At 46.0% G+C, this 14,088-nt stretch overlaps 1 protein-coding gene across 1 annotated transcript in view; it reads left to right on the top strand.

Annotated features, from left to right (window-relative positions):
* LOC149440265 (uncharacterized) overlaps nt 1-14,088 on the top strand; it is a 206,032-nt gene that overhangs the window by 34,312 nt on the left and 157,632 nt on the right. Inside the window, exon 5 of the mRNA XM_089658832.1 lies at nt 4,426-4,624. Within this exon, the coding sequence (XP_089514958.1) occupies nt 4,426-4,624 (199 nt within the window). The remainder of the gene's footprint in view (nt 1-4,425; nt 4,625-14,088) is intronic.

Raw genomic sequence — 14,088 nt, 5'->3', positions numbered from 1 at the left:
GTCATTCTCTTGGAGAATGTCAACAGAAAGTCCTGCCATTACCCCAACAGAAGAAATTCACCACACAGGGATCAACGATGGTCAGGAAAGCGCCTGTATCACAGAAACCAATGACTTTTTGTACATCTATGCAGAGCTCCTGTAACTGCTGCTGCCGTACCTTGGGGCTGGACACCACAGACTCCGAGAAGGGCACCGGTTGTTGTTGGAAGCATCCATTCACTTTGATATGGTGAGAGGCACTTTCCTTCTGGCGCCAGCGCTACACTGGGATCAGTGCAAGTGTTTTGAGTCTGGGGAGGGTGGAAGCTCCTTGGGCATCTAGCCTGGAGATGCCTGGGTTGTCCACATCCATAGTGTGGGTGGTCCAAAGGTGACCAGAGGGCTGGGGTTGGAGTGGCATTTCCTCAGAAGCTTGGTACATATCCACATAGTGCACTGGCTTGGGAGAGGTGGGCCCAAGAGTATTTTTCTTAGAAGGGAAGCTGGCTTGGTAGTGACCGGTTTGTCCACAGCCAATGCAGAGTCTCTCTATAGTAGGCTGGAGGGCCTGCTGTGAGGGAACTGGATTATATGAGAGATTTGGTTGAGGCAGCTGCACTATCTGGGGACTCATCCAGCAGTGGGGAGGCTGCTGCCTTCTCTACGGTGATGAGTTTCCATTCACACACCCACTGTAAGAGCTCAAGGAGACACTTGAACAACTGCTCCTTCAGGATCACGTGAATAATTTCCTCAGGGGAGGTCACTTTCTCCCCTGCCAGCAATCGGCGACAGGCTAAAGACAGCTTATGCACAAACATTTCGAAAGTGGTCTCTGGGAGGTGAGGGGTAGTCTGAAGCTGGTCCCAATAAGACTATGTGATGCCGCTTCCATCCCTGCCCTTTTTATTTACTCATAGTTGCATTTCTTTAGGGGATCCATCATGCAATAGGCCTCAGCAGCCCCTTCATCTAGCATCCCTACCACATGGCAGGTCCAGTCCATGGGAGGTACTTCCAGCAGCTTGCATTGGTGTTCAAAATCCTGAAAGAACCCTTCCTCATCTCCAGTATGTTCTTGGTAGGGCTTAAAGTCCATCCTGGAGACTTTTGTGGTTTCCCTTACCACAGGGACAGACACAGAGGTGGCTTCTCTGTTCTTTGCAGCCTCCCACTCTGTTTGTCTCATTTGTGTCTTCTTAGTGACTGCAAGTTTCCTTTCTGTAGTGGCACCCTCCCCCAGAATGGCCATCTCTAGTACCAGATAACCCATGGGCTCTTACTGGATTTCCCAGGTAGCTCTGGTACATCCTCCTGGGATGGTGCCTGACCCATGTTCGTGCTCAACTCCTGTTGGCTAGCTTCCTTCAGTATCCGTACCAGCTGTTCCTTAGTAAGTCCCTTGTTTCTGAGACCCAACTCTCCAGCCTTTTCTTGTAGGCTGGGACATCTATCCATGGTGTGCAGATTCTTGTCATCCATCTCCAGTGCTCTCGTCCCGCTGCTGGCAACCAGTTTGTGATGAACTAGGAGTGCAGACAGAGAGTAAATGGAGGTGTATCACACAAAACTCAATATATGGGTGTTTATTGGGGAACATGAGGGCAGAGTAGGGATAACAAGACACAGCACAACAAAATAGTCCTCTGGGTAGTAATGTAATACCACATAGATAGTCCACATAGGATGGTCCAGTAAACTGAGGAACTGGAACACCAGGCTACCAGATGGTACGGCAAGGGAAATGTACCCAGCCCAATGGCTGAGCGGTAAAGACCTCCGGCAGCTGTTCATTGCAGTATGAACCAAGCCTTAGAATTTTGGAACTGTACCCCTCCTTACTTCATGCTTCATGTTTTTTCTTTGATTCTACACAAGTCCTTGGATCTCCAGATAGTCAAGCCCTGCTGTTACAAAGCATGATTTTTCCAGCCTTATGGTGTCAGTGGGCATACTGGATTGACTGTTGCAGCCAAAAGGGTTTTGAGAGACAGAAGTATCTAGGCTTTTGTTGTTTCTGTTCTTTTGAAGGCTAGGAATTCTAACTTAGGGAGACTTCCCGCAGGTCCTAACAATCATATTTTGTGTTTTGTTGACCTAAGAGGTTTCCTCCTTGTCTTGGTCCGTGTCTTGGTTTCCTTCTTGGGGTGGGGGGTGAATGTGTGCCTGGCCTTGTGTATAACCAAGAGTCAGATTTCAGCCTTGGCAGTCTCTTCTTTCAGTGGCTGATTGCATTACACTTTCTAGTTGCATGCGTTGGTACTAGATGTCCTGCATGTTGTTCCTCCAGTCAGCCTGTCATTGTTTCTATGGGATCTCTTTCTGTTTTTACAGAATTCTCTGTTTGAGTCCATTCAGGACCTTCCTTTTGTTCCCTTTGTTCTTTCACAAAGATGGCTTTTTTACCTTAGCTTTTATTTATTATTTTTTTTTACCTAAAGGGGTTTGTACCTTTCCATCTCAGCCGGGACAGCGTATTACCTTCCTTTACCCTCATCTCAGCTGGGACGGCGTATTACCTCCCTTTACCCTCATCTCAGCCGGGACAGCGTATTACCTTCCTTTACCCTCATCTCAGCCGGGACAGCGTATTACCTCCCTTTACCCTCATCTCAGCCGGGACGGCGTATTACCTTCCTTTACCCTCATGTCAGCCGGGACAGCGTATTACCTTCCTTTACCCTCATCTCAGCCGGGACGGCGTATTACCTCCCTTTACCCTCATCTCAGCCAGGACAGCGTATTACCTTCCTTTACCCTCATCTCAGCCGGGACAGCGTATTACCTCCCTTTACCCTCATCTCAGCCGGGACAGCGTATTGCCTTCCTTTACCCTCATCTCAGCAAGGACAGCGTATTACCTTCCTTTACCCTCATCTCAGCCGGGACAGCGTATTACCTCCCTTTACCCTCATCTCAGCCGGGACAGCGTATTGCCTTCCTTTACCCTCATCTCAGCAAGGACAGCGTATCACCTTCCTTTACCCTCATCTCAGCCGGGACAGCGTATTACCTCCCTTTGCCCTCATCTCAGCCGGGACAGCGTATTGCCTCCCTTTACCCTCATCTCAGCCGGGACAGGGTATTACCTCCCTTTACCCTCATCTCAGCCGGGACAGCGTATTGCCTCCCTTTACCGTCATCTCAGCCGGGACAGCGTATTACCTTCCTTTACCCTCATCTCAGCCGGGACAGAGTATTACCTCCCTTTACCCTCATCTCAGCCGGGACAGCGTATTACCTCCCTTTACCCTCATCTCAGCTGGGACAACGTATTACCTTCCTTTACCCTCAGCCGGGACAGCGTATTACCTTCCTTTACCATCATCTCAGCCGGGACAGCGTATTACCTCCCTTTACCCTCATCTCAGCCGGGACAGCGTATTACCTTCCTTTACCCTCATCTCAGCCGGGACAGCGTATTACCTTCCTTTACCCTCATCTCAGCCGGGACAGCGTATTACCTTCCTTTACCCTCATCTCAGCCGGGACAGCGTATTACCTCCCTTTACCCTCATCTCAGCCGGGACAGCGCATTACCTCCCTTTACCCTCATCTCAGCCGGGACAGCGTATTACCTCCCTTTACCCTCATCTCAGCCGGGACAGAGTATTATCTTCCTTTACCCTCATCTCAGCCGGGACAGAGTATTATCTTCCTTTACCCTCATCTCAGCCGGGACAACGTATTACCTCCCTTTACCCTCATCTCAGCCGGGACAGCGTATTACCTTCCTTTACCCTTATCTCAGCCGGGACGGCGTATTACCTTCCTTTACCCTCATCTCAGCCGGGACGGCGTATTACCTCCCTTTACCCTCATCTCAGCCGGGACAGCGTATTACCTTCCTTTACCCTCAGCCGGGACAGCGTATTACCTCCCTTTACCCTCATCTCAGCCGGGACGGCGTATTACCTTCCTTTACCATCATCTCAGCCGGGACAGCGTATTACCTTCCTTTACCCTCATCTCAGCCGGGACGGCGTAATACCTCCCTTTACCCTCATCTCAGCCGGGACGGCGTAGTACCTCCCTTTACCCTCATCTGAGCCGGGACGGCGTATTACCTTCCTTTACCCTCATCTCAGCCGGGACAGCGTATTACCTCCCTTTACCCTCATCTCAGCCGGGACGGCGTATTACCTCCCTTTACCCTCATCTCAGCCGGGACAGCGTATTACCTCCCTTTACCCTCATCTCAGCCGGGACGGCGTATTACCTCCCTTTACCCTCATCTCAGCCGGGACAGCGTATTACCTCCCTTTACCCTCATCTCAGCCGGGACGGCGTATTACCTCCCTTTACCCTCATCTCAGCCGGGACAGCGTATTACCTCCCTTTACCCTCATCTCAGCCGGGACAGTGTATTACCTTCCTTTGCCCTCAGGCTCAGTAACTGGGGGAATAGGTTTTTATCACGCTGGGTATTTGTTTGTCTATCAGGTTACCTGTAGTTGACAGCCGCAATTTGGCGACAGGATTTCTCTTTGTGGCTCCTGAGGACCGAATAGAAGGATCCCGCAGCTTCCATGTCTACGTTTATTCCCTGAATTTGTCGGCTTGTTGCTCCAGTTTCCAGTATGAAAGGACAGGTTCCCCCTTTATAAGGGATGACACTACCTACCTTCAGTGTATCATGTTGGTGAAGCCTCTACCTGGTCTTCGGTGCACTCTTTATGATGTTACCAGGTGGATGTTGGAGTCACTAAGGACACTTCCCTTTGGACACATTGGTTTTTGCAGGCTGCTGCATGAGGTTCTTTCCTATTTCTGGTTGTTTTTGGGACCTGTTGGCTTGTTGTCCTCCCCTCATGTTCTAGGTGGGACATCCCTGTTAGTAAGGAATGTAAAAGATGTTCTGTGTCCTGTGATGTGCGACAAAGAAAATTATAATTTTTGGTTTACCTGTAAAATCCATTTCTTGGAGTCCCTCAGGAATCCCAGAGATCCATCCCCTCCTGTTATGGGCTATGGCTTGCTACAAACCTTTCCTATGTCGGAGATCTGCTCTACAAGGGGACGTCCTGTCTATTGTTTGCCAATGTCCGATCACCTGTAGGTGGGCATAACAGTGTTAGGAAGGATTTATAAAGATGCTTCGTGTCCTGTGATGTATTCCAAGAAATGGATTTTACAGATCATTGATGCCATTTGTTACTAAGAGACAGGAATTGTTCATTGCTGAAGGAGCCCCTAGAAACCTTTGGAGGACCCCTGGCTGAGAAAGGCTGGACTAGGCAGTCACATATCTCTGCCCCCCTTGGTGGGAGTGGAGGTGACCCCTCTATAAGGATCTACAGTCCATACACACCCAGCACAAGGCCGGGGTCACACTACCAGACGCTTCTCGGGGCTGCAGTTCCTCTGAGCTCCACAAGGTGGGGATCTCACTTCTACCCACACAGGAAGTCTCTATGGAAGACAGACAGGAAGTGATGTCTGGTACAGGCAGGAAGTGATGTCAGGTACAGACAGGAAGCATATTGGAGACGTTGCTGGAAGATGCAGCAGAGGAGGTAAAAAGATGTTATTTCCTATTTACACCCAGTAACCCCCTGTCATGTCCATCCTCTTCCTTCATAGTCATGTCTGTCCTCTTCCTCCATAGTCATGTCCATCCTCTTCCTCCATAGTCATGTCCATCCTCTTCCTCCATAGTCATGTCCATCCTCTTCCTCCATAGTCATGTCCATCCTCTTCCTCCATAGTCATGTCCATCCTCTTCCTCCATAGTCACGTCCATCCTCTTCTTCCATAGTCACTGTGATGTCTTTTATCTCCAGCAGATGATGATACACACATATATAGTGTAGGAACCCAGTGTCACGGTATGGGAGCCTGCCAATTATTAATCCCCTTATTAATGCCTTGTATCACATGCCCTCAGAGTCCCGCTCTGTATTCTTCCAATTGTTCCCTGTGTCACTAGGCCAAATGGCCTAATTCAATGGCCTAATCAAATTACTCTGGGCCCCCCTCCCTCCCAGCCACAGAAGGGGGAGAGACTATCCCAGTCTGCCTGATTTTTGCCAGAGGCCCCACAGAAGGGGGAGAGACTACCACAGCCCATCTGCCAAAGCCAGAGGCCACCCGCCTTGTCCGGACTCCACAGGTACCTGCGTTCTGCTTCTACCCCTGGGAGACCAGGCACCATGTTGGATCCGTGAGTACCTGCTTCCCCACTGTGTTACCTGAACTGTTGCGGTGGTGACCCCTCGCACCCCTCTCCTGTGTCGAACTACCCCTGTTACAGGGACACCCCCTTGGCTCTCCTAGGCGACTATAAGTGGATGGGGCCCCCTCATTATCCTTTAGTGGCAAATCCACCCTCTCTGCCACCCCCGTATTGAAGGACTGCCATCTGTTTGTCTCAATAAAGCTTTGTGCGTCTGTCATCCACTCTGTGTGTTCTGTCCTTCCTTTTCTCCGTTACACCCAGATTAACCCCTTCAGGGGCAGAACATTCCTCCACTTCTGGGGCAGAACATTCTCCTCATTGTGGAGAGGTGTCACCTTCTCACCTCATCAGTCTATACTAAAGGATTTTATGACTTTAGTTAGAGGCGGGGGATGGGGGGATATTTAGGGGGATTGGAATATCTATGTCTTTGTTTTATAAGATTCAAATAGGAAGAAAGAGAGAAAAATGTAATTTGTAGTAAATGTCCTGAACACAATGTATACAGTCCTCCGCTCACTCTGATGGGAATACATTAGACCTTGTTTTCTCCCATCTTTGCACTCCCTACAACCTCACAAACACCTCCTTTCCTCTCTCTGATCACAATCTCATCACCTTCACAGTCTCCTCAACACCTATCCCTCCAAGCAGCAAACAATTACCCGCAGAAACCTTCACAACTTGAACCCGGCTCCTTTCCACTCTGCAACTGACCAACTCTATGACAGAATCTCTTCCCTGTCCTGCCCTGACCTGGCCACTGCTGTCTACAACAGTTCACTATCATGCACATTACACTAATTTGCTCCTCTAACAACATGAAGCATCAGGCCCCGACCATTACAACCTTGGCAGACTGACCACACTAGACATCTTAAGCGACAAAGTCATGCGCTGGAGCGATTGTGGCGTAAAACCAAATCTCAGCAAGCATTCACCCGATATAAATCTGCTTTCTTCACATATAATTCCTCCCTTCATGCTGCCAAACAAGCCTACTTTGTCACTCTTATTAATACTTTGTCATCCAGTCCTCGTCGTCTCTCCTCCACTTTTAACTCTCTACTTTCTCCACCTCCACCCAGTACGTCACTCACTGCTCACGAGATTGCAAATCATTTCAAAAACAAGATTGACACAATTCATAGAGGCATCACCACTGAACAGACATCCATCCCACTTAGCATACCTTATACTAAACCTCCCTCAAAACTTTCCTCTTCTGACCTCACTATTACCAAAGAGGTCACTAAGGTTTTCTCAGAAGCCCGTCTCACCACCTGCCCCCCGGATCCTGTCCCCTCACAACTACTACAGTCACCCTCTTCCATCCTATGCTCCCTCACTCACATCTTTAATCTCTCCCTCTCTAACGGTGCCTTCCCCTCCCCTCTTTATTTCAGAGGTATGCTCGGTTAGGCGAGAACTGTATTGAGTTGATGATCCTTATATAGGAGAGAGAAGGAACATGGATAAGAGGAGAGGGCTGGGTGAAAAAGAGGGGGGAGGGGGGATGCACCAGTCAAGGGTCAAGAGTCTAAGTGTTATAGGTTTAGTTTATCAATCTTTAAAAATGCATTTTGGGTTTACTAGGCATCGAGACTAGAGATGAGCGAATTTCTCAAAAATTCGATTCGGCTGATTCGGCGAATTCCAGTGTGAAATTCGATTCGATGCGAATTTCTTCGCTACGAAGATGACTTATAAAAAGGGTTTCTAGGCTTCAGAGAGCCTTTAAATTAGTGCAGAACACTGTACCTTTAATTTAAATGCCCTTGGAGATGAGGAAAGAGAAGGAGAAGGAGAAGGATGAGAAGAAGGAGAAGGATGAGAAGAAGGAGAAGGAGAAGGATGAGAAGAAGGAGAAGGATGAGAAGAAGGAGAAGGATGAGGAGAAGAAGGATGAGAAGAAGGAGAAGGAGAAGGATGAGAAGAAGGAGAAGGATGAGAAGAAAGAGAAGGATGAGAAGGAGAAGGATGAGAAGAAGGAGAAGGATGAGAAGAAGGAGAAGGATGAGAAGAAGGATGAGAAGAAGGAGAAGGATGAGAAGAAGGAGAAGGAGAAGGATGAGAAGAAGGAGAAGGATGAGAAGAAGGAGAAGGATGAGAAGAAGGAGAAGGAGAAGGATGAGAAGAAGGAGAAGGATGAGAAGAAGGAGAAGGATGAGAAGAAGGAGAAGGATGAGAAGAAGGAGAAGGAGAAGGATGAGAAGAAGGAGAAGGATGAGAAGAAGGATGAGAAGAAGGAGAAGGATGAGAAGAAGGAGAAGGAGAAGGATGAGAAGAAGGAGAAGGATGAGAAGAAGGAGAAGGATGAGAAGAAGGATGAGAAGAAGGAGAAGGATGAGAAGAAGGATGAGAAGAAGGAGAAGGATGAGAAGAAGGAGAAGGATGAGAAGGAGAAGGATGAGAAGACGGAGAAGGAGAAGGAGAAGCAGAAGGAGAAGGATGAGAAGAAGGAAAAGGAGAAGGATGAGAAGATGGAGAAGGATGAGAAGAAGGAGAAGGAGAAGGATGAGAAGAAGGAGAAGGATGAGAAGAAGGAGAAGGATGAGAAGAAGGAGAAGGATGAGAAGGATGAGAAGAAGGATGAGAAGAAGGAGAAGGATGAGAAGAAGGAGAAGGATGAGAAGAAGAAGGAGAAGGATGAGAAGAAGGAGAAGGATGAGAAGAAGGAGAAGGATGAGGAGAAGGAGAAGGATGAGAAGAAGGAGAAGGATGAGAAGAAGGAGAAGGAGAAGGATGAGAAGAAGGAGAAGGAGAAGGATGAGAAGAAGGAGAAGGAGAAGGATGAGGAGAAGGAGAAGGATGAGAAGAAGGAGAAGGATGAGAAGAAGGAGAAGGAGAAGGATGAGGAGAAGGATGAGAAGAAGGAGAAGGATGAGAAGAAGGAGAAGGAGAAGGATGAGAAGAAGGAGAAGGATGAGAAGAAGGAGAAGGAGAAGGATGAGAAGAAGGAGAAGGAGAAGGATGAGAAGAAGGAGAAGGATGAGGAGATGGAGAAGGATGAGGAGAAGGAAAAGGATGAGAAGAAGGAGAAGGATGAGAAGAAGGAGAAGGATGAGAAGAAGGAGAAGGATGAGAAGAAGGAGAAGGATGAGAAGAAGGAGAAGGGTGAGAAGAAGGAGAAGGATGAGAAGAAGGAGAAGGAGAAGCAGAAGGAGAAGGATGAGAAGAAGGAAAAGGAGAAGGATGAGAAGATGGAGAAGGAGAAGGATGAGAAGATGGAGAAGGAGAAGGATGAGAAGAAGGAGAAGGAGAAGGATGAGAAGAAGGAGAAGGAGAAGGATGAGAAGATGGAGAAGGGGAAGGATGAGAAGAAGGAGAAGGAGAAGGATGAGAAGAAGGAGAAGGAGAAGGATGAGAAGAAGGAGAAGGATGAGAAGAAGGAGAAGGAGAAGGATGAGAAGAAGGAGAAGGATGAGAAGAAGGATGAGAAGAAGGAGAAGGATGAGAAGAAGGAGAAGGAGAAGGATGAGAAGAAGGAGAAGGATGAGAAGAAGGAGAAGGATGAGAAGAAGGATGAGAAGAAGGAGAAGGATGAGAAGAAGGACAGTTATGTGACAGTTTCTGTCTATTTCTGACAGTTCTGGGACATTCACTCCATACAGCTGTTTCAACCGCTGTATGGAGGGAATGTCATGGAACTGTCAGAAATAGACTATTTATGACAGTTCTGGGACATTCCCTCCATACAGCGGTTTCCGGCAAAAAGTGTATGTGCAGAGTTCCTCTATTCTGCAGATACACTTAGAGGAGCTCTGCAGATACACTTAGAGGAGCTCTGCACATACACTTTTTGCCGGCTTGGAATTATTCTTCTTTTCATCCTACTTCTTCTTCTTCTTCTTCTTCTTCTTCATCCTCATCCTCTTCTTCTGAGGATAAGGATGAAGAAGAAGAAGAAGCAGTAGGATGAAAATAAGAATAATTCCAAGCCGGCAAAAAGTGTATGTGCAGAGTTCCTCTATTCTGCAGATACACTTAGAGGAGCTCTGCACATACACTTTTTGCCGGCTTGGAATTATTCTTATTTTCATCCTACTTCTTCTTCTTCTTCATCCTCATCCTCTTCTTCTGAGGATGAGGATGAGGATGAAGAAGAAGAAGAAGAAGAAGTAGGATGAAAATAAGATTAATTCCAAGCCGGCAAAAAGTGTATGTGCAGAGCTCCTCTAAGTGTATCTGCAGAATAGAGGAACTCTGCACATACACTTTTTGCCGGCTTGGAATTATTCTTATTTTCATCCTACTGCTTCTTCTTCTTCTTCATCCTTATCCTCAGAAGAAGAGGATGAGGATGAAGAAGAAGAAGAAGAAGTAGGATGAAAAGAAGAATAATTCCAAGCCGGCAAAAAGTGTATGTGCAGAGTTCCTCTATTTCTGACAGTTCTCTCACAGCTTCTTCACATGTACAGCGGTTGAAACATCTGTATCCTAAATGTAAACTAATAGATACAATGTTTCAACCGCTAAACATGTGTTCCTTCTGTCAGAGAACTGTCAGAAATAGCGGAGCTCACTGCAGGGACACTTTTGCCGGCTGATCGGGAAATGTTCGATTCGCGCACCCGAAGTAGGCAAAATTTCGGTTTCGCCGCGAATCGAATATTTCCTGAAATTCGACTCGAATTCCGGTTCGCCTGGTTCGATTCGCTCATCTCTAATCGAGACCACTGGTGTTTGAATTTGTGGTGGTAAAAATTATTGAGGGCTGTTTTTCTTTCCATATCACATTGAAAGTTAAGGTCTGATATAAGAGAAGAAAGGGAGGGAATGGCGGTGGAGTTCCATAGTTTGGTAAGGTTGGTCTTAGCAGCTGCTAGTGTATGAATCATAATAGTGCGGGAGTCCTTAGGGAATTTGTCGATACCTCAGTGGAGGAGAGCCAGGACCAGGTCTGGTGTTATTGGGGTGTCTGCAATTGTTGAGAGCAGTCAGAAAACACTATTCCAACAGGATCTGAGGGATCTACATGTCCATAGTATATGGAGGATTGATCCTGTTTCTCCACATTGTCTCCAGCAAGTGGATGGACGTTGAAGGTAGTATAAAGAGAGTTTGGTTGGGGTTAGGTACCATTGGTGCAAAACTTTCAGGTATGATTCCCAATGAGAGCTACATCAAGATGCTTTATGGGTGATGGTGAAGGTCTTTTCCCATATGTGCAGTAGTATTGATTGGGAGAGTAGTTTCTCCCAGTTGGATAGGGAGGAAGTCTGTAGGGAGAATTGTGTATTGGTTAAATATGTATAAAAGATTGAGATCCCCTTTTTCGGGTATTGTGTTTTGTTTAAGAATTGGTATGCTATGGAGGGAATTTTCAAAGAGTGAGGGATGTTTGCCTTTTGTAAGGAGTGAGCTATTCTCAGGTATGTAAAATGCTTTTTGTTGGGAAGGTTACATTTTTCTTGAAGAGTCGGGAAGGGATCCAAATGTTGGGTTGTATAGAGGTCTTTTATAAAAGATATGCCTCGATCTTCCCATTGCGGTATAGGTAAGGATGGGGTGATGAGATGTAGAGTTGTAATTGGAGTATTTGTTTGGCTTCTGTCAAGGTTAGGGGTGAGGAAGTCATACCAGGCTTGTACGGTGGCTTGGATGCATGGATGTTTGAGATAACTTTTGGATTGAGGAGATTGTGGAAGGAACAGTAGGTGATGTGGAGCAAGTTGGGTATTTGGGGGCATTTCCATGGTGGACCATGCTTTTTCCTTAGTTGGGTGCCACCAGTAGTAAAGTTGGTCCAGTAAAGTGGCATTATAGTATGATTTTAAGTGTGGGAGACCTGCTTCTCCTCTGGACGTAGGGCGTATTAATAGGTTTGTAGTACATCTGGGTTTTTTGCATTCCAGAGAAATTTAGTGAGTATCGCCTGTAATTTGGTAAAGAAGGTATTAGGAATGGGGATGGGGAGTGTGCAGAATATATAAAGGATTTTGGGTAATATGTTCATTTTTAGGGTTGCTACTCTTCCCAATTTTGAGAGTGTAGAAGTACGGAGACTAAGTTCTTGTGGGATGGGTTCGAGCAATAGTTTGTGGTTTGACGTGTAAAGCTGATCTGTTGTGGTAGTAAGGTTGATTCCTAGATAAGGAATGCTTTGATGTTCCCAAGTAAAGGGGAAATGTTTGGTTAATATTGTTTGAGTTTTAGTAGGTGTATGAAGGTTTAGAATAGAAGATTTGGGTTCATTCAGCTTGTAATATGAAATTTCCGAATAACTACGGAGATGTTCCCGAATTGATGGAAGTGATTTGTGAGGGTTATTTATCATAAGCATGATGTCATCTGCAAAAAGACTAATTTTGTGTTCAGTCTTAAGGTGTGTAATTCCTGTAAAGGTGGGGTCGTCTCTGAGTTTTGAAGTTAAGGGTTCGATGAGTAATGTAAATATTATGGGGGATAGGGGGCAGCCTTGTCTGGTACCGTTGGAAATTTTAAAGGTATGCGAGAGTGTACCATTTGTTAATACTCTAGTGGAAGGATTGGAGTATAGAGAACGGATTGCAGAGAGCATCCAGTCTGTAATTCTGAATTTTTGGAGTGTTAGCTGCATAAATTGCCAATGTATTCTGTCAAATGCTTTTTCGGCATCCAAGGATAGGAGTAGAGAGGGTTGTTTTTAGTGGTTTCTAAGTTGTGGATGAGGGAAATGAGTCTTCTGGTTGCGTCCGGTGCTTGGCGACCAGGAATAAATCCCACTTGGTCCGGGTGGATTAATGTGGGGAGGTAGAGGAGTAGTCTTTGTGCTATAATTTTTGCATAGAGTTTTATGTCCGTGTTTAATAGGGAGATTGGTCTGTAGTTCTAGAAAAGTTGGGGGTCTTTGCCTGGTTTTGAAATGGTGGTGGTTATGGATTTAGCATTTCATTGGGGAATTCACCTGTAGAAGCGGCATGGTTGAAAAGAACGGAGAGATGTGGTGTGAGATCGGGGGCAAATATTTTGTAGAATTCATTAGTAAAGCCATAATTTCCTGGAGATTTATTCAGAGGTAAAGTTTTTATGTTTTTGGCTATTTCTGCGGGAGAGATAGGGGTAGAGATAGAAGTGAGTTGTAATGGGGTAAGTTGGGGGAGATTTGTGGTATTTAGAAATTTTTGAATGGAAATCATTGTTGGTTGGGATGTATTTGTGTCATCTTTAATATTATATAGTGTTTGGTAATATGTTGCGAAGGCGTTGGCTATGTCTTGCGGGTTTGTGAGAGACTTATGGGTGGTTGGGTGTTGAATTGAGGGTATTTTGGATTTGAGACGTCTATGTTTAATTAGTTTTGTTAATGGTGAATTTGCCTTATTGCCTAGGGAGTAGAATTGTGCTTTTGTTTTTTGAAGGTTAAGATCTTGTACAGTAGAAGGGATCGGAGTTTATTTCTGTCTGAGGTTAGTGATTTGTGCGTTGAGGGGTTTGGGTTTTTTTATTGATTTCTTCTTTTAGTTTTATGGATGCTAGAAGTTGGTCAATTTGCTGGGTTCTTTGTTTATTGATGTGAGTGTTAAGTTGTATGAGGATACCTCTCATGTATGTTTTGTAGGTGGACCATAGTGTGGTTATAGAGGTGTCAGGTGTGGCGTTAAATTCAAAAAATGTTTTGTGAGCTTCTGATAGGTGTTTTTGGTTATCTGGGTTCTTCAATATCGAGGAATTCAGTCTCCAGATTCGGGGGATTGAGGAATGTTGCTTGTCGTCCAGAGTTATGTTGATTGGAGCGTGATCAGACCAGGTTATAGTGCCAGTTTTGGATGATGTAACATGTAGAGTCCATTTATCTGTAACAAAGAAGTCAATTCTGGAGTATGAAAGGTGAGATGGGGAGTAGTAGGTATAGTCTCTTTCGGTGCTATGGTGACATCTCCAGATGTCATATAAATCATGGTCATGTAAGAAACGATTAAAGTTGTGTTTTGGAGAGCGTTTGT

This window comes from Staurois parvus, unplaced genomic scaffold (genome assembly GCF_062004578.1).
Source record: "Staurois parvus isolate SC_StPar_1 unplaced genomic scaffold, SC_StPar_1.0 ptg001098l, whole genome shotgun sequence".
NCBI lineage: Eukaryota > Metazoa > Chordata > Amphibia > Anura > Ranidae > Staurois > Staurois parvus.
The sequence above is the reverse complement of the archived record's forward strand: the minus strand, read 5'-3'. Positions and strand labels throughout refer to the sequence as shown.